The 26,929-nt window shown below is 44.9% G+C and overlaps 1 protein-coding gene across 6 annotated transcripts in view; it reads left to right on the top strand.

Annotated features, from left to right (window-relative positions):
- Positions 1-26,929, top strand: part of OPCML (opioid binding protein/cell adhesion molecule like) — a 1,025,210-nt gene that overhangs the window by 795,162 nt on the left and 203,119 nt on the right. For all 6 annotated transcript variants that reach the window (XM_043873193.1, XM_043873186.1, XM_043873211.1 and 3 more), the window contains one exon: positions 5,068-5,300. In XM_043873193.1, the coding sequence (XP_043729128.1) occupies positions 5,068-5,300 (233 nt within the window). The remainder of the gene's footprint in view (positions 1-5,067; positions 5,301-26,929) is intronic.

Here is a 26,929-nt window from a genome sequence, read left to right as displayed (position 1 = left end):
ATGGCTGTGAAAAACTCACTTCCAAATGTTCTTCCAGTTCTCCAGGACTGCTTTATCTTTTAAGAGAAAATTAATTAAATACCATAAATTTGAAGAAAATGTTGGCTGACCTCATTATTTGGGTTCTTAAGCCACAAGCACTTTTTTTTCTTTTTTCTTTTTAGATTAAGGAGACAACCACAGCATGGAAGTACAGAACTCTCTGCCATGCAGGGGTCATCTACCCGAGGGGTACACGAGGCTTTCCATGGGCTGTGTGCAGGGCTCTGAGAGTGTGTGCTGCATGGAGGGTCGATTTGAACTGACTTGTCTCAGAGTCAGCTCCTACCAGACCCTGCGGCGATATGAACTGATGCCACTCACGCCCCTACCTGCAGTTGTAGGTCTTATCCAAGGAAGTATATCTAGAGCAGTGCATTTTCAAGATCTAAGATGTCCTACAATGGATCTGCCCGAGAAAGTGCCTGTGTTTGGATTGTAGTTCTGACTCTCCTTTCTGACTGCTCCCACTTACCTGTTTGTCCAGGAGAGAATGTTCCTTTACTTCCATTGTCACCTCCGCCACTCTTACCAATCTGTTATCAAGTGGAGCATCATTCTTAAAGGAGAGTCCCCGCAACATAAAGAAGACAAGTCCAGAAGGAAATGGCACAGTTTTTTTTTTTTTTCTTCAGTAATGAATTCATGGCAAAACTGCTACCTTCTTTGTCTTGGAATTAGAATCCAGAGACATAGAGATGCTTTCTGACAGAGGGCATGTGATTTGGCACATTAAAATAAACAGCATTTCAATTTTTCCCACCTTTCTCAGCATATTGGGTTAACCAAAGTGCTTCCAAGTAACAAAATAACACATCTTTAATAGCCATTTCATAAAGCCTAGTAAAATACTAGCAATATATTGTCCAGATATTGAGAAATTGAATGAATTTAATATTGGGTTACAAAGCCCTTTGCAAGTCAGGTATTTTCCAATTCATTGCTTTAAAAGAAATTGAAGGAGGAATTAATTGAATTGTCAGCTGTGAGATCATTAAAATAATTTTTGAAGCTATTTTACTATGTGGTTTTGGGCATATATTTTAGAAGAGGTACAAAGAACTGAATGACACTACTATACAAGATTTTCATTTCCATCTTCTTGCTTATGTGAACTTGGTTTCTTGCAAAGCAAAATAGGAATAGAATTGATCCTGAGTCTCACTTTAGTATAATGATATTTATTGATGATATAATAACCAGAAAAGCCTCCTCCATCCCATTAAAAGCTATATTTCCAGTAAAAGTTTACTTCTTATGTTTAATTATTACTTAACAACATGTACAGAATATTTATATCATTTTATCAATATTAGCCTTATAACAATAACTCATTCTAAAAGAAACTAGTATTATTCGGAACTTTACAGTCACAGAATATGAAAAAAAATTAAATTTCAATCTCTACATTTTATATATATTGTTGCAAATAAATATGATAGCTGATCAATAAATGATTTTCAAGCATAAAATCCTTTATCAGGATAAAATGCTGCAAATAAAATCCTGCAGAGAATATGTATAATAGATACACAGGTTCAAGTTTAAAAAACGAGCAATGCACATTTTATGACTGTTAGAAAAGAGCTTGTTCATGAATTTTGAAAGCAAACAATCATGAGTATCAAATCACTATGGTATTTAAATTTGTATAGAGATATATAGAAAGGAACATTATGACATTTTAATTTTAAAATGTGAATATTCTCCATAGACCAAAAATGCATCCTTTGCAACTATTACTTAAACTTTAAACGTATTATGTCAGCTTAAAAATGGGCAAAGGATTACATAATTGACCAAAATAAAATCAAGTCTGTCGTCTGCACTCTCTCCTGTGTATGTGGTCCCAGGGTCTGGGATACCATACCCTTCACTTTGCCTGGATTTACTGTCTGCTTCCAGGTTGGCCAATTCCTGAAGCTGTACAGTTGTAATTTAACCTTCAGGAGTCATTCCAAAAGGAGTTTGACCTTCATGAAAATACAGCTGTTATTAAGGGTTGGCACATTAATTCTTATTTGCAACTGAGAGTAAACGAAAGAGTATGTTAGATTTTTTTCCCACCAAGACATGCCTTTGAAAGTGAAGAGCAGAGAGCACCAATTAGGGATTGAGTCTTCACAAGGGAAATGACAGTTACTGTAGAACAAAAATGCACAGAAGGGGAAGCTAGGATCCCAAGGATGCCGAGGAGACAATGTGACCTCAGTTTTTCTTTCTTTTTTTTTTTTTTTTAATTAATTTATTTTTTATTGACGTATAGTTGACTTACAATGTTGTTTTCGTTTTAGGTGTACAGTAAAGTGACAAGGTGTTTTATAAAACACACACACACATATATACATATGTATATATTCAGTTCAGTTTAGTCGCTCAGTCATGTCCGACTCTTTGCAACCCTATGAGCTGCAGCACGCCAGGCCTCCCTGTCCAACACCAACTCCTGGGGCCTACCCAAACTCATGTCCATTGAGTCCGTGATGCCATCCAACCATCTCATCCTCTGTCATCCCCTTCTCCTCCCACCTTCAATCTTTCCCAGCACTAGGGTCTCTTCAAATGAGTCAGCTCTTCACATCAGTATTGGAGTTTCAGCTTCAGCATCAGTCCTTCCAGTGAATATTCAGGACTGATTTCCTTTAAAACTGACTGGTTGGATCTCCTTGCAGTTCCAAGGGGCTCTCAAGAATCTTCTCCAACACCACACTTCAATTCAAAAGTACCAATTCTTCGGCGCTCAGCTTTCTTCACAGTCCAACTCTCACATCCACACATGACTACTGAAAAAACCATAGCCTTGACTAGACGGACCTTTGTTGGCAAAGTAATGTCTCTGCTTTTTAATATGCTATCTAGATTGGTCATAACTTTCCTTTCAAGGAGTAAGCATCTTTTAATTTCATGGCTGCAATCACCATCTGCAGTGATTTTGGAGCCCAAAACAATAAAGTCAGCCACTGTTTCCACTGTTTCCCCATCTATTTGCCATGAAGTGATGGGACCAGACGCCATGATCTTAGTTTTCTGAATGTTGAGCTTTCAGCTAACTTTTTCACTCTCCTCTTTCACTTTCATCAAGAGGCTCTTTAGTTCCTCCTCACTTTCCGCCATAACGGTGGTGTCATCTGCATATCTGAGGTTATTGATATTTCTCCCGGCAATCTTGATTCCAGCTTGTGCTTCTTCCAGCCCACCATTTCTCATGATGTACTCTGCATATATGTTAATTAAGCAGGGTGACAATATATAGCCTTGATGTACTCCTTTTCCTATTTGGAACCGATCTATTGTTCCATGTATATATATCCTCACTTATATTCTTATATATTCTCACTTATATATTCTCTCACTTATATTCTTATGTATTCTTCTCATATATAGATTTTTATATATAAAATCTTTTTATAGATTCTCTTTTTAGATTCTCTTCCCTTATAGGTTATTACAAAATATTGAGTGGAGTTCACTGTACTATACAGTAGGCCCTTGTTGTTTACCTGTTTTATATATAGTAGTGTGTGTACGTTAATCCCAAACTCCTGATTTATCCCCCCTCTTGGCCTTTGGTAATCTTAAATTTGTTTTATGTGTCTGAGAGTCTGTTTCTGTTTTATAAATACGATCATTTGTATCATTTTTTTAAGATTCCACATGTAAGTGATATCACATGGTATTTATCATTCTCTGACTTATTTCATTTAGTATGATAATCTCTAGGCCCATCCGTGTTGCTGCAAATGGCAGTACTTCATTTTGTTGTTTAATAGTGGCGATGACGGTGGTGGTGGTTTAGTCACTAAGTCACTAAGTTGTGTGCAACTCTTATGACCCCGTGGACTGTAGCCCACCAGGCTCCTCAGTCTATGAGATTATCCCAGCAAGAATACTGGAGTTCCTCCTCCAGGGGAACTTTCTGACCCAGGGATCGAACCCACATCTCCTGTGTCTCCTGCATTGACAGGTGGATTCTTTACCACTGAGCCACCAGAGAAGCCCGGCTGAGTAGCGTTCTATTGTATATATACCACATCTTTACGGACACTTACATTGCTTTCATGTCTCGGCTATTGTAAACAGTGCTGCTATGAATGTGGGGGTTCATGTATCTTTTCAAATTATGATTTTCTCCAGATATGTGCCCAGGAGGGGGATTGCAGGATCACATGGTAACTCAATTCTCCATATAATTTATACTAGTTTACATTCCCACCAATAGTCACAGCTTCCAACTGTTGGGAAGAGTAAGTGAGCATGTGTGAGGTAGAGATCAACTTCTTACCTTGGTGACCTTGGTGACAACCAGCTGAAGTCAAGTGTATTGTTCTCAGGGGTAGACAGGGGCGTGTGAGAAGGAGGAGGAACTCTGCTTGGCCACTTTCTCCTCCCCTCTCCTGAAATCTGAAGAGATAGCCTTACTTCTACTTCCAGACTGTTGGCTTTCTACAGAGAATTTCAAGATCTGTGTTATAAATTGTACTTGCAGGGCTTGGGGCAGCTTCGGGTACAGGCAATGCCAGTGAAGGGGGGTGGGTATGGAGGTGAATGTGTCCCATTTTTGACTTAACAACAAGTGAAGCATTTGCCATATAGATTAGCTGTGATCTGTTTGAAATACCGATGCACTTTCTCTCCCCTCTGGCCCTGGGCCACTTTTCCCACAAGGTGGTAAATGCGCTCGAGAAATGTAAACTAATTTTCATATAAGCCTAAGGGGAAAAATAAGATAGAAAGCAAATATACAGCAAAGATATTCACATAATATGTTTCAAAATCAAATAGAAATGATTTTGTAGCATCAGGTCTTCAGGATGATTCAGGCCACTGTTGCCCTCTATTTAAGAAGTTTTATCAATAATTGATCTCTTTTAACACTGGGTTATGTTATTTCATTTACTCCTGGAACAACAACAGCTGCATTTATAATGGAATCTCTTAACACTCTCTCCCTCTTCTCCCTCCCCTCCCCCTCCCCACTCTTTCCCTTTCCCCTGTCTTGCTCCCTCCCCTCCCCACCCTCGCTCACAGGTGTACCATAGATGATCGGGTCACCCGGGTGGCCTGGCTGAACCGCAGCACCATCCTCTACGCCGGGAATGACAAGTGGTCCATAGACCCTCGTGTGATCATCCTGGTGAACACGCCGACCCAGTACAGCATCATGATCCAGAACGTGGACGTGTACGACGAGGGCCCCTATACCTGCTCTGTGCAGACGGACAACCACCCCAAGACCTCCCGCGTCCACCTCATCGTGCAAGGTGAGTTGATTGGACGGGGTGCTGGCGTCCCCGTCAGCGATGCAGAGGGCACATGATCTCAGCCTGTGCTTCCACCTCCTGTAGAAAGACACAAAAAGCTGTTCCTCTGCCGAATCCAGAGACTGAGTGTGTCCTTCCACTTGTGGGTGTCTTGACTAAGTGCTGAGGATCTTCACAGAGCTTCTCAGGTTTATCTCTGGTCCTTCTGTTCTCATTAATAGGTTGTTTGGTATTGTTGAGTTGGTTGAGCTTTCTGAGGTTTGGACAAGATATAGAAACATAGTATATCTTATGTTAGTTACTTAGCACTTTGGAGTTAAGGCAAGATACTTTAGGAAATTGATTATACTACTTTGTGCATGTTATTTTTTAGAGGCTTAGTTCATGATGAAAGGTTAATAATATTGATGTAAAATCATGCGATGTACGGCTGTTCTTGCGTAGCCGATGGTTACATGTGATCTGGAAAGGGATTCTCAGTGTTGTTTGGGATTGTTGTGTCTGTGTACACCCCTTTAGCCCCACAGTGGAGCTGAGGTCAAGAGGGATATTAGTCAAAATGTCTCTAGGTCTACGTTGGAAGTAAATTTATATAATTAAAACGGGGCTCCCTAACTTCCTCTCCTGTTCTCCTTAAAAAATCAGAATTAATATAACCCATGCATAGTACTTCACAGTTTCCCATTTGGATTTTACCTTGTGGGAGAAAAATAGGGTTAAAAAATATCAGAATCTCAGATATCAACTATTAAATATTAAGAATTAAAAACTCACGTGGAGAGCAACCATAAGCTTTGGGGAAGCATCATAAGGCAGCCCTACAGATGACCTTATGATGAGCTATCCCCTGCCAACATCCCCGTGACTGTGCAAAGCAATTTCTATCAGGTAACTATTCATGGTGCCAAAGAGGTACTGAGCAGACCAGCCCCCAGCCCCCAGTGACTACAGCCTTTCTCCACCAAAGGGTGGAGTCTTCTCAGTGTCTCCTACTCCAACGTCTTGGAGCCATGCATTGAGCTCAGAAGGAAGAATGTATGTAACTTAGCATCAATAAGTGCCTTTAATCAGATCCCATCTGCAGTCAGCCTAATGGATTTTTTTCAGGTTGTGATGTGTGTGGCATTCTTGCTTAGCTAGTATGTATTCCCTCATCCCTGCCTTTCTAAAATATATAATTTTGCTCATTTTGGTTGGTTTCATGGGGAGTTTGAGTACTGGGTAGTCTTTTCATGCTTCAGACATGTATAAAATTTCAAGGGGACCATTCTTTTCTTTTGGCTGGGGATCTTTGCTAGCAGCGGAGAAGGCAACGGCAGCCCACTCCAGTACTCTTGCCTGGAAAATCCCATGGACAGAGGAGCCTGGTGGGCTGCAGTCCATGGGGTCACTAAGAGTCAGACACGACTGAGCGACTTCACTTTCACTTTTCACTTTCATGCATTGGAGAAGGAAATGGCAACCCACTCCAGTGTTCTTGCCTGGAGAATCCCAGGGACGGGGCAGCCTGGTGGGCTGCCGTCTATGGGGTTGCACAGAGTCGGACATGACTGAAGCGACTTAGCAGCAGCAGCAGCTTTGCTAGTGAGCCATCTGGGCTCTGACTCCACAGGCCTTGGTAGCGGCCTGAGCTTGGCTGGGGCTCTGTCTGCTGCAGCCCCTGCTCCTGGCAGGCCCTGGGGCTGACGTAGCACTTGAAGCTTTGCCTCCATTCAGCCTCCAAGCCCTTCTCTGATCCACACGCCCCCACACTCCCACATCTGATGCCACACAAGGACACCTATGCTCCCTGCTATGTCTCTTCTCCATCCATATCCCACCAGCGGGATGGCTTGGGAGGATCATGTCTTGGGAGCTACAAGACAGCCTGCCATCTGGAGATAAAGGCAAGTGCCATGTCTGATGCTTCTCCTCTGGTGAGGCCCTCCCCAGGATCAGTCATCTGAGATGAGTGGGGATATCTGCAGCAAACAAGGAAGCGTGAACTCTCACCACCCGCCTGCCACCTGGGCTTGGTTCCAGAGCAGCTGAAATTCTCAGCCTAGGAAGTGACGCCTCCGTGGCACCTCCATGGCCTTGACAGCAAAGTTATCTTCAAATTCAGGAAACTCGGCGCTGAAAGAAAAAAGAACTGTCAGGCACTGTATGGCAACAGTCTCAAACAGAACAAGACTCTCGCTTTTCAGGAAAGAAGACAGATTGTGCAAGCATGTCAAAGTCAACACAGGCCGTAAAGGGCACATGGCTCAGAGCTGCAGGGATAATACTGCATAAGAAGCTTGGAAGTCGTTCCTGGGGCTGGATGTGGAAGCCAGTGGGGTCTCCCCATGGACCCCAGAGCTCTGGGTCAGAAAGAGTCTGGGAAGAAGCAGGGAGCAGAGCAATAGAGTCCTTCATCCCAGAGGGCACTTTCTCAAGTCTCTACAATTCAAGCCAAGCGACTTCTGTAGCCCCTGTGACATTCAACTCAGAGATCAGGAGGGCAGAGGACGAAGGGAAATGCCTCCTCTCAGAAATCTTAGCAGCTGGGCTTCACGTTCATGGAGAGGCTAAATGAAGGTACCTAGGGAGCTGCCTCCTCCTCTGTCTTGGTGGACAATGGCTGACTTGTCTTCCTTTGGGGACCATTGAGTTTCCAGCAGGTGGAAGTAGAGACCCCATGGCTCTATTAGAAGGAAGCCCAGGAGTCTCTCCCTTCCCAGCAGCAGTCGGCTTTCGTCCAACCTATAGATTAATTTTTCAGACTTAGTGTTAGTTCAGGTTAGATAAAGATAATGAAAGTTTCCTAATCCTCTTAAAGAAGATTTATCTGACCGAGTAGAAAGCTTTTGGAATACAATAAGGCATGTATAAAACTGAGGCCTAATCTTGCCTTTAATTTCCAACTGCTGATGGGTATTGATTTTGCAATGAGAAAAACTGAGAAATTTCCGAGCTGCAACTTGTCCATGTATATATGGTGTTTATTTATCTCCTGTCCATTTGAGAGTGTTAGAATCTCATCACGTCTAGCAGACAAGTGCCATGAGCCAAAGGGCAATCCCATGGGCTCTGGGCTTTGTTGTTCCCTCCTCCTGCAAAGTGGAGTAACTGAGAGATTCTGTATCACTAAACTCGAAGTCTGTCTGTCCCTGTTTTATAAGATGGCCTCTCCACATATCTGATGGGATTGATTTCCAAGTCCTTCTCTTTAAGGCAAGAAGCTGCATTCATTAAAAGAGTATCACTGGTCCCTGAGATACATCTTGACCACCTTGAAGGGATAACTTCAAGGCACCACGTGATGGTGTGTGACAGCATAGCTGAGACTGTGTACTTGGTGTATGATGCTCAGTCTGAGACTGTGTACCCAGGCGTTAAGGGAATTCAGAACACGGGGCTCAGACTAGCCAGGGTGGGAAAACCAATCCGGCAGCCCTGTGTGGGATGGGGTTAGGGATGCTCCTCCTGTGATGAGGAGTTGAGGGGCACAGGGATGAGCAGGAGGTCAGACTGATCGCTCAAGCTGTGAGGATAGCAGGCTGTGGGTCTTCCTGTAGGAATGGAGAAGGTTCCTTCAGGAGACATCATCCAAGGGAAATTGAGAGGGTAAAACCCAAGGCCTTGAAAGAGGAAGAATTAAAAAGATATCACCTCCCTTTTTGAGTCTGGGGAAATGTTAGATGATCTTGCTAGTAACTGTGGAGTTAGGATCCTCAGCCACTGGGAAAGGAAGGTGTTAGGGTTGTGAGCTATAGGAATAAAGAAAACACAGACGTTACACAGGAGTTACAGAACTAAGAAATGGGTATAATGCAAGACAAGAAGGGTATGTTTGAGATTCATCATGAATTTACTAGCATAAGAGTAGGTATGTTTTGTGAGATTACCTCTTCCTACTAGAGAACAGTGGGACTTCCCAGATGGCTCAATGATAAAGAATCTGCCTGCCCGTGCAGGAGACTCGGGAGATGCAGGTTCAATCCCTCGGTCGGGAAGGTCCCCTGGAGGAGGAAATGGCAACCCACTCCAATATTCTTGCTGGGAAAATCCCATGGACAGAAGGGCCTGGTGGCTGAAGTACATAGTGTTGCAAAGAGTCAGACACGCCTGAGAGACTGAGTGTGTAGACAGCAGGTGTACACACTGAGGCATTCTAGGCTTTCAGCAAATGCTTGTAAAATGGACAAAGGACAGACTGATACTGCAGATGAAGTGGCAAAAGAAGGCAGTGATCCTGAAGTCCCTTCAAGCAGATACGGGCAGGCAGGGAATAGTCAGGCTGTCCAGATGACTCAGAGTGGACAGTGATTGGAAAGAGGTCCTTGGAGGGATGAGGTCATCAATGTGACAAGCCAAGAGATGTGTTCTAACAAGGATCAGATGAGTTCTGTGAGCTTACTTAGTACTTTACAGTGCTGGTCACAATCTTTGCCTCATTTGACCCTCACAACAAGCCCTGGGAGACATTAGGGCAGCGACTGTTGTCTCCATTTTGCAAATTAGATCACTGCAGCTTATGAAGTTTAAGAGACCAGCCAGTGTCCCCTGTGAGTCAGCAGCGGAGCAGGTCTGAACCTCGACCATGTGACTCCACAATCAGTGTCTCTCCAGCACCTGCCACTCCCTCCACTGGCAACCCCATCTAAAGTGATTTCTCTCACCTAGATCCATGGGGATTTACTGGTTCTCCTTTCTTTTTCCCTCTTTTTCCTGCTACTGATGTTTCACTGTATGAACAGAAATTGGGGATAGAGCTCAAAAAAGAAAATGAGCGGGAAGGAGCAGGAGTGGGATGCTAGAGCCATAAAAGATGGAGAGGCTGAAAGAGAGACAAAGAAAATGATAACTAATTTACCAGTAGCTCATCCCTCGAGGGATATATGTTCTAAATGTTACCTCTTTACCCTGTGTAAGTACTGGCCCCTTAGAGGATCTAGAATCCAGATGTCCTTCTGACTGTAACGAACTCTTCAGCATCTTGGACTGTGTGGCCATCCTCCTGTTGCAGTTTCTGTCACTGCCAGGGATCCATAGATGGAAAATCTGGTGTATCTTTGCTCCTTGGATGTTGGTATCTCTGTCTGCTCTCCTGGCTAGTTCAAAAATCTGTTGACTGCCAGACACTTGCTTTCATGGATCAAACTCCTCTTGCTAAACCCAATTTTAGGCAAAGGGCTAGAAATGATGAATTGTGTTAACAAGTCTGTGCAGTTTCTATATCTGCAAAGACTCTGGGGCTTTGAGCCTGGAGTCAATTCAGGTGAGACTGGGTGGTACTCAAGTTTACTTCAGCAGGGAGAGAAGTCTGATTCTCCACCCAGTCCAATCCTATGTTCCGCTGGGTGTCAGACAGTCCCTGCACAGGGCACATGGGTGTAAACTGATCTCAGCTGATCCTTGTAGCCTCCCTGCAGAATTCACACCATACTCACATCTCACAGATAAGGAAACCAAGGCTCAGAAAGAGTAAAAACTTTCCCAAAGATGATGGAGCTACTAAATGCTCTCAGTTCCCTCTACTAGGCTTGTCTTCAGGTAAAAGCTCTCAAAAATACACACAGTGAATGCCCTCTGCATACATGATCTCTTTTGATTATCCTTCACTGAAGCCTTTGGAGACCAAACAGGAAGTCTCCACATTCCAAGAAAAAAACCTGAGATTCAGAGTTGATTTGTCCTGGTTATACTGCCTAGCCAGTGTCAAGCTGCCCAAATGCCAGGAGTTGTTTTTTTGTTTTGTTTTGTTTTTACTGAAGTAGATTTGATTTACAATGTTGTGTTAGATTCAGGGGTACAGTGAAGTGGTTTAGGTATATATGTATATAAGATATACATATATGTGTACATATATATATGTGTATGTACATATATGTATCTTACATACATATATATGTTTAGATTATATTTATATCTTGTAGATTATTTCCCTTATGGGAGTGAAGTAGCTCAGTCATGTCTGACTCTTTGCGACCCCATGGACTGTAGCCTACCAGGCTCCTCCCTCCATGGGATTCTCTAGGCAAGAATACTGGAGTGGGTTGCCATTTCCTTCTCCAGGGGATCTTCCTGACCCAGGGATTGAACCCAGGTCTCCCGCATTGCAGGCAGATGCTTTAACCTCTGAGCCACCAGGGAAGCCCATTTCCCTTATAGGTTATTAAAAATATTGAGTATAGTTCCCTGTGCTGTAAAATAGGTCCTTACTGATTATATATTTTATAGACAGTACTATGTATATGTTGATCACAAACTCCTAATTTACTCCTTCCTTTCCCCTTTGGTAACCATAGTTTGTTTTCTATGTCTGTGGGTTTATTTCCACTCTGTATATAAGTTCACTTGTATCATTTTTTTAAGATTCCACATATAAAAGATATATGATACTTGTCTCTGTCTTACTTAGTATGGAGAATTTCTAGGTCCATCCCTGTTGCTGCAAATGGCATTATTTCATTCTTTTTATGGCTGAGCGATATTCTGTTGTATATCTGTAGCACATCTTTATCCATCCATCTGCTAATGGACATTAGGTTGCTTCCATGTCTTGGCTATTGTGAATAGTGCTGCGATGAAGGAATTTTAATTCTAGACTAAGTGTTGGGTTCACATGCCAGATTGCTAACTCATAGCTAAGTAGCTGCTACTGCTAAGTAGCTTCAGTCATGTCCGACTCTGTGCGACCCCATAGACGGCAGCCCACCAGGCTCCCCCGTCCCTGGGATTCTCTAGGCAAGAACACTGGAGTGGGTTGCCATTTCCTTCTCCAAGGCATGAAAGTGAAAAGTGAAAGTGAAGTCACTCAGTCACGTCCAACTCTTAGCAACCCCATGGACCACAGCCCACCAGACTCCTCTGTGCATGGGATTTTCCAGGCAAGAGTACTGGAGTGGGGTGCCATTGCCTTCTCTGTAGCTAAGTAGAAGGGCAGGTAAATGTTACTATTTGTGAGAAAGATGCAGAAGTTCTGAGGTGGTACCGAAAAGGGTGGCTCCTCAGGAGACCATTGTGTGGTGGAGTGGTCCTGGCTGAGGTTGGTCATGGTGGATGGGGGCCGGGCACCTGGTGGACCATCTCCAACAAGTGAGCGGGGCACACCTGCCCCTGGCTGCCTACTTTCTGCCAGGGCCTACCTATTTCCAACTCTTCCTTTGTTACTCGCCTCTTTTTCTCCTTTATTTTCCCCTTTTGCCCAAATATTCTTTAAATAGTCATTTAAATTAACATGCATAATTGTGGGCCTAAAGAAAAGCGGGCAGTCAACCTGAAATCCATTTAATTTATTCGGTGTGTATTTTAAATTATAATCACACTTGCTCTTTACAGAGGCGGAGTGGGAATGTGGGAAAGAACAAGACCAGGCATCAAAAAAACTCCCTCCCCAGCCCGCGCTCTGCTCCTCTGTGTCCCTGGAATGTTCCCTTCCTGGCTTCTTATCCCAGATGAAGAAGACAAGTGAATGTAAATGATTTCCTCCAGGTATACACAGGCACACCTTAACCTTATTCCTCTGTGTGTGTGTGTGTTAACAGATATATATGAAAGACATCCTCTCTTTCCTGATTCACCTGATATTTGTAAACCCCAAAACTCACATCAAATGTTGAATATATGCTCAGATTCCTAATTTCAGGGTTGGGTAAACCAAGAAAGCAATTACAACTTAGAAGAATCAGGACTGAAATCGGAGCCTGCAGCAGGCCCTCTGTCCCCAGCAGAGGGAGGCACTTGACGAGTTGTCCTTCACAAGGAGGGTGTCCCATCAGGTGCCTCCAGCCCGGCCTCAGGGCCGGAATGAGACTCACACTCACAGCCTCTGCACAGACTCACACTCACTGTCCCTTCCCTCACGTTGTGTTATGCAGACATCTGTTGGAATTAGACACATCTCATAGCTGAAATAGAATCGGTGGTCCTCTCCACTGAATCTTCTACATTATCACGTCTTTCCTGACATCATGTGTAGTTGCTGACAACACAGTACAAGATGGTAAAAAAAAAAAAAAAAAAAACAGATTTCTCATTTTATCAAGTCTCTACTTCCCCTGTTGTGAGGAGGAATATGGGACTATGTTCGACTCTGCTTAGAAACTAAAATGATAGCACATACACAGTTTTTCAGGTTGCATAATCGCTTCTTTTGTGGCTCATGGAATTCCAGCCTCCTCTCCGTGAAATTTGCAGGTCCAGCCTCCCGCTAGCCTGGGTGTGGAGACTATATGCTCAGTTCCTCCAGTAACACTCATGACCTTTATATTATAGAAGCAAGAAGAGCTAGGATTTCCCAAGTGGAATGAGACCAAGGCAGGGTCTGATGCTGGATGAACACAAGTCAGGGCTGGAGATAGCCTGAGCCTGTCTGCCAAAAGGGTAACAGTTCCATGTGGGAGTCCTGGCTTCACTTGGGTCCATCCAAGTGTGTGAGCCGGTTTGGAGCAGAGCGCAGAGACTCTGTGATCCAAGATGGTGCTGCCAGTCCTGGCACGTGGTTTGGGGACACATACAGGAGCCAGGAAGAGAAGTGGCAGGGTCTGGAGCTGCCATTTGCTTATTTGCAGTGGAACTGAACAAACAGAATATCATGAAGTCTGCCCTCAGAATGATCACCGATATGGAGATGTGGGAGAAAATGAAAATGCCTGTTATGTTCTCGTTAATTTGCATGGTGATCTCAGCTGATGTCACTAGCTCAAGAAAATATGAAGAGATCTTTCCTATTGCTGTCTGCAGGGGAAGCAGTGGCACTTAAAATAAGGGAAAATTGGTAAATATTCATCAATTCTCGTCACGGTTGAAAGTTCACCAGGACCCTCCTATGGTCAGGATCCCACCTAAGATTTCAGACTTCACTACCACAGGGTTAGTCAGTCATAGCCTAGCAAGAGAGTCATCTGTGAATTTCAAATGGCAATATTTTCCTACGCACAGCATGTGGACACATATTTGAAGACTCTGACTTGTAACCGCAAGCCTAGTTCTGAGCCCCTCATTACCAAGTTTTACCTGAAACCCAGTGTCTGAGCAACAGACACTGCACTTTTTCCTGCTTTGGCTTCTCATCAAGGTAGCAAAAAGCCTTTGACTGTTTTCTCTCTAATCATTCTCTTCATTCATCATTCTCCTTTGTAGGTTCAGAAACTGAAGGACAATAGAAACAAAATAAAACAATCATGGGAAAAGCAGTCACAGATATGCCTTTGAATAATTAGAAACCACGGCCGTCATGTCTGAGTACCAAGCATGACAGTCACTTCACAGACAGGATCCAATTCTGTTTCCCACTTAGCCCAAGCAGGGGGGGGATGCATTTTCCTAATTTTTTGAATGAGGAAACTGAGGCTCAGAGATCTGAGAGTCAGGAGCTGAGAAGAGCTGTGATTTGAGCTCTGCTTCATCTGTAGTGAAACCAGCACCTGACCTCTATGTGGAACCTCCTCTGGGTTCCCTCCCTTTTAAATGTCTCAGACCAGACTGACTCACTTGTTCATTTGCAAGGCACATGCTTACTTTGCCAGGTTATCTTGGCTTGCAGAATCTCAGTCTAATATCTCTGCAGTCAGGATCTATCCTCCTTAGATCCCTCTCTCTTCTCCTACCTTATGAATTTTAGTGATTATGACTTCTTCCTTGGAGTTAATATCATTGTCACTGAAATCTACATTTCTATTTCTTAATTTCTTCCCTAATTCTAGCCTCTTATTTCTGATTCTTTCCTGAACTCTTCAAGGTGGGTACCCCCTAGGTATCTTCATGTGCCCCACCCTGGACTTCTCTTCTTCACTCTAAAACCTCTTCTTCCTCTTTTAATTCACATTTTCATTCACCAATACACCATCCTTGTATAAAACCTTGGCTTCAGTGCTGACTTTCTCTCTGTCTTGATTCTCCATCAACACAGATGTCATGTCCAATAAAGTCATTCTCCTCCTTCGTGTTCATTCCCACAGCCACAGCCACCAAAGTGCGGCATCTTACCCCCCAGTGACTTTTCACTGTCACGTCCTAATTGCTACCCCACCCTCTTTATAATTCATTTTAACACCGTTGTCTAAATATTCCTGGTGCGCGCGTCTGATCGTGTCACTTCCCCCTGCTAGCAATTTTAATGACTCCCTATTGACAATGCAATCAAGTCAAAACCTCTTACATCACTTTTCCAAGTGCTAAACAGTTCAGGGGCAGACCTCCTTCCTCTGTCTTACTTTCTATTGTTCCGTTTTTATATCCTACACACAACTTAGCCAAACTTGTCCTTGTTAATCCTCCGCCCCTAGTGCCCTGCATTCGTTTTCATTTCTCAAACAACCTGTCTGTCTTGAATGCTCTTTTCTGTCAATGTCTAAGTTCCCCAGACCCTGTAGAGCAGGACTATCCAATGGACCTTTCTGTGCTGATGAAAATGTCCTGCACTGGCCAGCATGGCCGCTATTAGCCACTTTGAGAACAGGGGGCTGTTGAGAACTTGAGATGTGGCTAGTGAATTTTCAGCATTATTTCACATTAAAAAACATAATTAAAAATAGTCATACATGTTAGTGGCTGTCATATTGAACAGTGCAGTTTTAGAGTTGCTAAGTCCCCAAAGCCAAAGGCTCTCTCTGGAATTCCTAACCTTCCCTGCACTTGCCTGTGCTCCCTGAAACTTCCCATTTCCTATTTCAGCTACTGGTGGGCCTAACTCTTTTCCTCTCCTAGATTTTTCCTTGAAAGCAAGAGCCAGAGTTAGCTCTCTCATTTTTGATATAGTCAAAACTTAGGGATTGCAATCTGAATCGGCAAGACTGTATAGAAAACTCTTCAACAAATTTATATTGTGTTAGTAATCCATGAAAATAGGGCATCCTAGGTGATTAAGTGGTAAAGAATTCGCCTGCAATGCAGGAGACACAGGTTCAATTCCTCGGTTGGGAAGATCCCCTGGAGGAGGGCATGGCAACCCACTCCAGTATTTTTGCCTGGAGAATCCCAGGGACAGAGGAGCCTGGCAGGCTGCAGTCCTTGGGGTTGCAAAGAGTTGGACAAGACTGAGTGACTGAACACACACACACACACACACACACACGTACACACACACCACAAAAACATGCACACATACATACACACACACACACCACAGAAACATATCACCAAGCTTAAATTAATTACCTTCTCCTCATGCTCAGAATAGATTGCTGTATAGTTAAGCATCAAAAACTTTTGTTTCTACTGAATAAGGAAGTTATTAGTGAAACCATTTTAAAAATTCCATAATTTAGAACTTCAGGGGAAAGATGTGACACAGACACTCTTTTTAGCGATATTAGAAATCACCCCAAACAAGATGGCCCAGAGGGCAGCCCTGGCAGGCAGAACTGGGAGGCCCCCCTCCCCACCGTCCTGCAGCAATCTGCTGATGGAGTGAATGCCACATGCGGATTGGCCAGCAAGGACACATTAATGACCAGTTAGCAACTGTGTTCAGGTCAATTAATTTATATTTGTATTTTGCAAGCCAAAGTTGCCCTGTTAGATTATTGATTCTTTGTCCCTGTATTCAATTTGTTTTTAATTGCACCATCGCTGGGCCAGACCCTCCCTCCTGGCAGACTGGCAATAAATCCGCCACCATCTCAACAATCAACAATAAATGTGTCTCTTCATGTCATTATTAATATGCCTCTTGGATGGGTTCGTTACCACAGCTCACAGTTTGTAAGAGCCGGATGGCGCACTGCCAGGAGGATTCCTTTTCCCAAGGGCTATTTTGTCGTGATAGGATTGATGTTCTCAGGCCTATGTGAGTCTGAGAAAAGGGGCCTGGGATTTAATTTAATATAGCTGGAATGTGAGCTCTCTAATCCTCCCCTTATCATAAACAGCTTTAGAAGAAGATTCTGTTGGAAGAGAGATTTTTACCTTCTCTTCCATTTCTTCCTCTTTTCTTCTCACATTTGTTTTTTCTTTTCGAGCTTCTTAATTCCTTCTTAATTTCTGCTCAGATAGATGCTTTTCCCCTCTCAAAAACAACATAGCAGCTACCTGGGTGATCTAAAATCCCCAGATAAGGGAGCCATGTGTCCCCCAGAAATTGGAGTTTTATTACTGGTTGATTGTTAGTTGAAAGCAGAGGGGAGTTCCCTGTGCTTGATGAGTGAATGGTGATTGACAGAGCTGCAGAAAAGTGGCTCTCATAATGTCACCTTAATTGAGGTCAGTATTGAAAAAGAATAAGAAGGAAGTGGCTACCCAGTGCAGTACTCTTGCCTGGAGAATTCCATGGACAGAGGAGCCTGGTGGGCTACAGTCCACAGGGTCACAAAGAGTCGGACACAGCTGAGCAACTCACACTTTATTTCACTTTCTTACAGAGATAATCATACATTCCAGTGTTGTTATTGGATTTTTCAGTTATTAGAATTTTCCAGGGGGAAGCACAGATTTTAAGTGAATTTATAGGTTGGCAGAAGAGACCCTCTGTGTCTACACCAAAGGAGGTATCTAAGTGGAACTGCCTACTGTATAAAGAGCTCGGCCGTGGCCAGAGATCTTGGAACCATGCAAATGTTGGCCGTTTTCAAGGCAGAAGTAGCTTCAAGATGAATTTTGGCATCCCTTCTTCAGATACAAGGGCTTCCCAGGTGGCTTAGTGGTAAAGAATCCACCTGCTAATGCAGGAGACGCAAGCTCAATCCCCAGGTCAGGAAGACCCCCTAGAGAAGGAAATGGCAACCCACTCCAGTAATTCTTACCTGGGAAATCCCATGGACAGGGGTGCTTGATGGGCTACAGTCCATAGGGGTTGCAAAGAGCTGGACACGACTTAGTGACTAACCAACAACAACAGCCCTCAGATACAGGATGAACAGTCAATGTTTGGTTCAGGATAGAGATTTTCATACTTAGTTTACTTTGAACAATGCCCATGCACAGAACTTCTTGGTGCAAAGCTCTCCAGTTCAGATCAAACTGGGCTTGTTGAAGGAGAGAGGCAGGAGGGCAGGATGACACCTGCTGTTTCTCTTGATAGGCATCTAAGTGGCCCAAGGAAGTGGGAACCAGGGGTGTGGGACTCAGGATGGGATGGTTTAGAAGAGAAGGTGCAAGGGGAAGCTGGGAGAAGACCTGGAGATGCCTGCAGAGGGCCACGGGAACAGAGGGAGGATGCTAAGGGAGGCAAGGGACCAGAGGAGGTGGGGAGAAAGGGGAAGAGGAGACCAGAGAGACCAGCCCAGGGTACAGCACATTGCAGACACCTCCCCAGTGGACATGGGGAACTATGTCCAGCCTTCTCTAGCGCAAGCATCTCCGTGCCCGGATGCCCTGGGTTCTCTCCTCCAGTGGCCCCTCCCCACTGCTCCCCTGCTGCTTTGTTGCATCTTGGTCAGCATGGCCTCCCGACAGGCAGGGAGAGTAGATGCCGGCACTGTGTGGAACGCAGGCTCAGAAAGTCTCTGACCCACGCCCTCCCATCTTCCCCCACACTGGTGAGAACTGATCACATCTCTGCCGACTCACGGCTGGACTTGTGTTTCCCACATGCTGTGAGATCCAGGCTAATCCAACAGAAAAGGCAATGTTACTGATAAGCCTTAATTCAAACACGTACAGAACAAAATGCACTTACCAAGCTGCTTCTCAATAACAGGCAAGAAAAATTCAACTCTTGGTTTGACTACTTGCTCCGTGATCTCAAATGAGTTACTTAATTGGGCTAAGATTCAGGGTTTTCATTTTAAATTTGGGGAAATAAAGCCTGCCCTACCTTCCTTCTTCTTAGGGTTGTTCTACATTAAGTGGACAGAACCATGGACAGGGGCTTCCCAGGAGGCTCAGTGGGTGAAGAATTGCCTGCCAAAGCAGGAGACTCAGGGGATGCAGGTTCGATCCCTGCATCTGGAAGATCCCTTGGAGAAGGGTATGGCAACCCACTCCAGTATTCTTGCCTGGAATATTCCATGGGCAAAGGAGCCTGGCCGGCTATAGTCCATGGTGTCACAAAAGAGTCAGACACAACTTAGCGACTAAACAACAGCAACTCTATCATAGGTCATGTGCAACTTTTAAAATTATTTGTTTTAGACTGTTAGGTTAATTAACCTGCCTTCTGAGTTTGCATGACACTTTTGAACTGTGGTGTTGGAGAACTGTTGGTGTTATGCTAGGGTGATTCATTAATACTTAGAAGTCTGAACCCTCTACTCATCCTTACACAGTCTTGTCACATTAAAATATAGCCACTGACCCCTTATATTTTAATAAATTATGTTGGGTTTTATGGATAATAATGGAAGAACCAAGGCATCTTCTGAATATATCTGAATGTGTGCAATATCCCTATTTTTGAAGTTTGATGTCTTTCTTATTATGTTTATTTTTTAAATTAATTTTTATTGGAGTATAGTTGCTTTGCAATGTGCTCTGTGGTGACCTAAATGGGAAGGAAATCCAAAACAGAGGGGATATATGTATACATAGAGCTGATTCACTTTGCTATACAGTAGGAACTAACACAAAATTGTAAAGCAATTGTCATTCTTGTTATTTTTAAGTATTCTTCTCTTAACTATTTTTATATTGTTGTCATAATTTTATAGTCTCATATCCAAAAGGTACTTCTGAATAAAACACTACAATTAGGCTTATTGAAAGAGAATTAAGAAGTAGACAACTTTGAGTCAAAAGAGAAACAGCACAAAATCATCATCAAAGGTTCTGTTTTCCTTAAGAACCTTACATCTAACATAAATACACAGAACTTATATTTCTAAAACCCATGTGGCTCAGCCGGTAAAGGATCTGCCTGCAATGCGGGAGACACGGGTTCGATCCCTAGGTCAGGAAAAATCCCCTGGAGAAGGGTCAGTTAAGTTCAGTTCTGTCACTCAGTCGTGTCCGACTCTTTGCGACCCCATGAACCACAGCATGACAGGCCTCCCTGTCCATCACCAACTCCCAGAATCCACCCAAACCCATGTCTACCGAGTCGATGATGCCATCCAGCCATCTCATCCTCTGTCGTCCCCTTCTCCTGCCCTCAATCTTTCCCAGCATCAGGGTCTTTTCCAATGAGTCAGCTCTTCCCATCAGGTGGCCAGTGTATTGGAGTTTCAGTCTCAACATCAGTCCTTTCAATGAACACCCAGGACTGATCTCCTTTAGGATGGACTGGTTGGATCTCCTTGCAATCCAAGGGACTCTCAAGAGTCTTCTCCAAAACCACAGTTCAAAAGCATCAACTCTTCGGTGCTCTTATTCTTCCCTGGAGAATTCCATGGACAGAGGAGCCTGGTGGGCCACAGGCCATGGGGTCATAAAGAGTCAGATACAACTGAGTGACTAACACTAGCACCATATACCAAAAGGCATAGCTTCATTTCTGATGAATTATCCTTACTGCTCTCACATCCAAAATAAAATAAGAGAAGTCTATGCTTGCATTTCAATAGGAAAAAGAAAAAAAAAATGTCTGGCTGCTGTGCACACATCCCCGCGTGCCCACTTTAAATGCCCCACCAACGGGAGTGGAATCGAGGGGCCCTGCACCCTGGCTGTCGTTAATCCAGAGCACCAACAACTCACAGCAGAATCAGAGAGCACAGAATAGCTACTTGAGGAATAAAGCTTCCCGGCCCTTGGTTCTGCAGCAGCAGGGTGGAAAGTGAGGGGACAGGAAAATCAAAGTCCCTTTAAAAAAAGTGATCACGCATCGAGGCAAAATGTCCCCGCAGCAGGAAAGAAAGTGGAAAACACACCAAATCAATCACCTTCAAAATAAGGCTTACAGTCTTCTGCTGCATAAGATGTAGGTGGGGAGGGGAGAGTGAGCCCGGCAGCTTGAAAAGTCTTTTATTAAACTGCATGCCGGTTGCCCTGGCACAGACAGGAAAACGCAATTAAGGTCAGGCCATTAAGAAGCTGCTCAAGGATGGCTCTAAGAAAGGACAGGAGGTGGCCTGCAGAGCTCAGAAAACTCACTCTGAAAAAGTGCCAGGCGGGGAGAAGGACCTGGGAAGGGACAGCCCTGAACGGAGGCCCAGTGAGATGCGGAGGAAAGGGGAAAGGGGAATCCATGCTTCTCAGGGCCCTAGGATGGCCTGGACATTTCTCACGAGTCCTGACTTCCCTTGACCCTGTTTGGGATAATGTGTCCCCGTGGGACATTCACGGTCAGGAGAGTGGTCAAAGGGCAGGTACGGCATCACATGGGTTTCACTCTGGCCCCTGGTCACCTTTCCTCTCCTTAGACACATTCAGGTTCACGTCTAGCTGCTGACCCAGAAGGGCAGATGTGGAGCCCAGATGAGACTCACACCGTAACCGCCCCCCCGCCCCCGCTGCTCCATCAAAGGGACCAGGGTGAACTGAGCGGATCCGCTCATGAGGAGCCTGACCTCCCATTGGAAGCTCCAGAGACACGTGTGCTTGAGAGCTGTCTCTGCTTCAGGGATTTGCTGGCTGTGAGGTGTGGCTGGCTGGTCACAGAAAGCACCAGGCGATGATGACCAGCCCTGCTCCCTCCTTCTCACAGCAACCCCGGCGCACCCCCGTGCCTGCCCTGTTGTAAGGCCTCCCTTACAAAGACCTGGAGGTGTTATTCCAGGAGCTCAGAACTTCCAAGGGTCACACGGCCCCGATGTCGCTGTGCCGACACCTCTGGTCACACATCTGATTTCCCCACTGTGAAGCCGGAGACCAAGTTTCCACCTCTCTGTGGACACAAATGTTTACAAATGTGAACAGGGCCTAACAAGGATTAGATGCTAAAGATGTTTATTAAATGTGTCTGGTGTGTAATGAGCAATCAATAAGTATTAAATGATAAGATTATGGAAATATTCAGAGCAGGGGAACAAGTGGATGTTGCCACGTGTGTTCCCAAATCAACCCCAAGCTCACACTGGACACGTATAGCTTTGCAGGGAGTAGGGTGCTGACCAGCACTTCTTCCTTCCTCGATGGGCAGAGGAGGAATTCCTGAGTCAAGAGCGGGCGAGGCAGTGTCTGTCTGTGCTGCAGCCTGGCCCCTTTCTCTTGTACTGATGCTGGACTGCAGGGTCCTTCCTGCATCCCCCGGGCACCATCCCCACCAGGCTCTCAGTCCCTTTCCCCTTAGAGGAGCCTAAAGCCTTTAGGTGGCCTCTAAAAGGCTCAGGGTTTTCAGAGTGCCCACAGTGCCCAGGCTCCAGATCTTTCTATCCAGGCCTTTCTGACTCCATCTGCTGCTGCAGGAGCCTGGAGAGCCGTGACCGGGCCACAAGAGCAGGTTCCTGGAAGCTTTCTAGCAGAAACAACATCAGCTGCAAAGTGCCCCGTGTGGCCGCAGCGAGAGGGGTTTTATAGACTTCTCTGATGTTAGGAAGGCAAAAACCATTTCCAGGTGTAATATAATTTGGAACATGCTACCATTTTCTTCAGAAGCTATTGCCCTGAAGTGGTTTTCTGTCTCCGGCCGTGAATGTTCCCAGGGCTGCAGCTAATGTGACTCAAAGTCATCTCAGCGCTGGCTGAGCAGAGTTTGTCGCTGAGTCACTTCTCACCTCTTTCCACGAGGGCCCTACAAACATCTCCCATCCTCACTTTGTTGCTGTTTTTGTATAGTCCCTCAGTCATGTCTGATTCTTATGACCCTGTGGACTGTAGTCCGCCAGGCTCCTCTGTCCATGGAATTCTCCAGGAAAGAACACCAGAGTGGGTTGCCATTTCCTTCTCCAGGGGATCTTCCCGACCCAGGGATCAAACCTGTGTCTCCTGCATTACAGGTGGATTCTTTACCGCTGAGCCACCTGGGAAGCCCTGTCTTTACTTTACTGCATCCTAAAGTGTCCTATGTCCCTCTTCCTGTCTTCAGCTTCCTCTATCCTGTCCCCTCCAGCCGCAGATTGGCCCCTCACCGGCCTCCAGCATCAGGGAAGGCCTGAGGGCGAACATGTTACCAGTACATCACCATACATTTACATCTGGTTGACCTGCAGACAGGTTGATTATGCAAAGTTCTCTCAGCGGTGGAAGATTCTGTTTGGATTCTGGAACGTTCGATTACACAGAACACAGCTGAGAATGAAAGGGTGCAGCCCCTGCTCTCCCTCAGAGGAGGGCATGAATGTGGTGGATGGGGAGAGATTGATGGACCAGATGTCAGCAGTTCAGCTCAGAGGACAGAATTCACCCACCTGGGCCCTGGTCTCCCTGGGTGTCAGGGCTTGACCAAAGTTTGGAGAAAAGGCAAAAAGCATGCCCTCTGGCCAGCTGAGACATTCTCAGCTTTTCCTTTAGGTAAATTTAGCAGTTCTGTTTGCTGAAGGAAGTTTTAGGCCACCAGCCTGGCCTTTCATCAGGTGTTGAAAGCTGTACTCTGAGGCCCTAGTCCATTCTATTTCTTCTGAGCCAGGTAGGACCGCGAAGTAGGGCCACGTTGCCAGATTCCGTTTGTGTAAAATAACCCCATGGTTATAAGAACACTGTGTGGTGAGTTCAAAGATCTGGAAGACATGTCAGTGTCCATGATTTATGCCCTGAGGCACCGGGATCAACCTCCCTGGATCTGTTTCTCAGTCTATAAAGTAAGCAAGAAGTGGACAGTCTCAGAAGTTCATTCCCACTCTAAAACTATAGAGTTTTATTTTCAGGGTTACGTATGTCTTTTTTCTCCTTCTACAGATGGTTTTATATTGTAGTCTGTCCATTGTTTCATTTGTTCATACACTGAATATTCAACACCGACTGTGTGAAACCATGTTCCGTGACAAGTCTTGAGGATCACACCTGTATTAGGCACTTTGCTTCAGGCAGAGGATATCACAGATCTGCCTTTCGTAGGGTTACATCTACACTTCCTCGCACTGTGTTCTAAGCCTTGGGGGAAGAAATAGCTTGTGCCAAACTGAGAGCCTAAAATGTGCGATGGGGATGCTAACATGCAACAATGTTTGCAGAACAGAGTTAACACAAACCCCACTTTCATTCTAAAGTCTGCCCTACTTTTGTATTTTTTAATGGAAAAAGAGGACACTGACAAAGAAGAAGAGTCACTCTTAAATTATAGAGTTTTCCTTTTCATTAATTAAAGGAACACTCTGGGGAATGGTGCAGCAGGTGAATGGTTGACCTACTGGTCCATCTTACCCTAAACATTCTAAGATACTCCAGGTGGGTCTTATCTCCTGGATAGCAAACAACAATGGCTTCTTAAAAAATCAGTTAAACTACTTCGTCATTTGTTGAATGTCAGTTATATCTATGATGTGTTAGGAACTATGAAAAGGAGAAGACATATTCAGGGAAGGTTTCATTCTTGAGGGGAGACAGAAGATACCCTCATGAACCAACTAGAGACAGCTGTTTACACTGAGCAGCCGGGAAAGCGTACTTCGGTTTGGCCGGCTGTGCTTTGTCGCTTTGCCGGCAGACTGACATGACGTGTTCTCTGGGCTGTCGTGGGGGGCAGCTCCAAGTCAACATGTCCAGAATTGAACTCACGTCCGTCCTGCACCTGCGTCATGGCTCTTGGGGTTTGGCATCACTGTTCGTCTAGTTCCCTGAACCAGAGCCATGAGCATCCTTCTAGATGCCTCTGTCCTCGGTCCCTGTAGTGAACAGGACAGCCTTAGTCTCCTGGAGCTGCTGCACAAAATAGCTCAGGTGGAGGGTTAAATGATCGGCACTCACTGTCACACGGGCTGGAGGCTGCAAGTCTGAGCCCAAGGTGCCAGCAGGGCTGGTTTCTGGGGCGTGAGCTCTCTTTCTGGCTGCAGCAAATGGCCTTCCAGCTGTGTCCTCACGTGGCCCCTGTGTGTGTGTTTATGTGCAGAGCATGCTCTCGTGTCCCTTCCTCTTCTTATAAGGACACCAGTCCTCTCAGGTCAGGGGCCCATACAGCTGACCTCATTTAACCTTAACTATGTCCTTAAAGGCCCCAACTCCAAACAGTCAAATGGAGGTAGGAGCTAGGATTCAACACATGAAGTGGGGGGGGGAGCGCAAAATTAATTCCATTGCAGATACCAACTGAGGTTACCAGCTTTTCAGAGCTCAGGAGCTGAGTGGCTTAACACAATAAAATGGCACTGCTTTATTCAGAAATTCCAGTCACCTGGGAGCAGAGGGAGGGCAGTTGCAGGCACCAGGGCATCCTTCAAGGCTAACACTTGGCTGAGACTCTGCCCCCTTAAGAACATGGTGACAGGGTCACCTCTGGCCACAGATATCCAGCAGGCGGCCTGGAGAGGGGGGTAAAGATGATCATAAAAAGATAAGGATTTGTTAGAGGAAGGGTTTGCATTTGTTTGTGTGTTTGTTGTATGGTCTGGGCTTCATGGAAGTATGCACAGCACTTCTGCTCGTTTCCGTTCCCCTGGCTGGAAACACGGTCCAGCTGTGTGTCCAAGAAGAGAAGTATAGTTGTTGAGTAGCTAGCCCATCTCTGTGGTACCAAATCCATTCACCAGTCACCACAAGTAAGTCTTGGATCTAGCTACCTCCTTCCACTTGTACTAGCCAATAATCTAGGACAACACACCATTGTCACTCACTTGAATTGCTAACAAAATCCTAGTAAGGTTTATATCCACATTGCCCTTCAACTTTTTAAGAGTATTAGATATAAGAAAAAAATGTAATATTTTAACCATTTTAAAGTCTGTAATTCAGAGGCATTAAGCCCACTCACAGTGTCATGCAACCATCACCACTATCAGCCTCTACAACATTTTAATCATCCCTAATTCTGGACCCACTAAGCAATAGCTCTTCATCCCTTCCTCCCCACCGGACCCTGGATCCCCTCCACTTCTGCCCTGCTTCATGCGCCATTGCCCTTGCAGTCAGAATGATCTCCTAAGAGAGTCTAGTCATCAACACCCTTGCACGTGCATGCTATAGACTTACCTGACTGTCCACTGTTTGCAGCAAGATTACAAACATCCCTGAGGTGGCCCACATTTCCTGAGAGCTCAGTTCCTTAGCTGCCTCCCTCTGGAGCTGACCTGTAAACTTCCTGGACCACTGAGCAAAAACACCTGCCGTGTCACCAGCTCCGCCTCTGAACCTGTTCATCTTTGATCTGTATCCAACACTGATCAGGCACCACCTTGATCAATGATGAACACATTCCCATCAGATTCTGATTTCCAGACACTCACAGTGTTCTTTACTCTGTCCTGGGTGTTTCCACATTCCCTCCTTCCTGGGGCCTTTGCTTCTGCTGTTCTATCTCCCAGTGTTTTCCATTACTCCATCATCTGTCACTCCCTTCATCTTCTCTCACCCTCCCGACCATGCCAAGCCTGTCCCTTCCATAGCCTGTCCTTTCTATTTTTAGAACACTTCTTGCATCATTACATACATTTTTCTTTTAATTTTATAATAAATATATATCTTCCCACTGAGCCTTAAGTTCCATTAGGGTGGAGACTGTGCTATTTATGTTCACAGTTTCATTTCTGATACCAAGTGCAGTGCCCAGCATCTAATAGGCACTTGATGAATAAATGATGAATGAACAGATGAATGCTGCTGGCACCAGGACGAGTTGAAACCAGAGTTACTCAATAGGTGGCTCGGAAGAAAGGAGCATGAAACATTGGCAAAATCAGCCTATAACAAAGAGGAAGACATTCCCACCACACCCCCCACACCCCGAATGAGACAGCCTAATTAGTTTATTATCTTATTCT

The sequence above is a fragment of the Cervus elaphus genome, chromosome 2 (genome assembly GCF_910594005.1).
Source record: "Cervus elaphus chromosome 2, mCerEla1.1, whole genome shotgun sequence".
NCBI lineage: Eukaryota > Metazoa > Chordata > Mammalia > Artiodactyla > Cervidae > Cervus > Cervus elaphus.
Note: the sequence above shows the minus strand (reverse complement) of the source record. Positions and strands in the feature narration are given on the sequence as shown.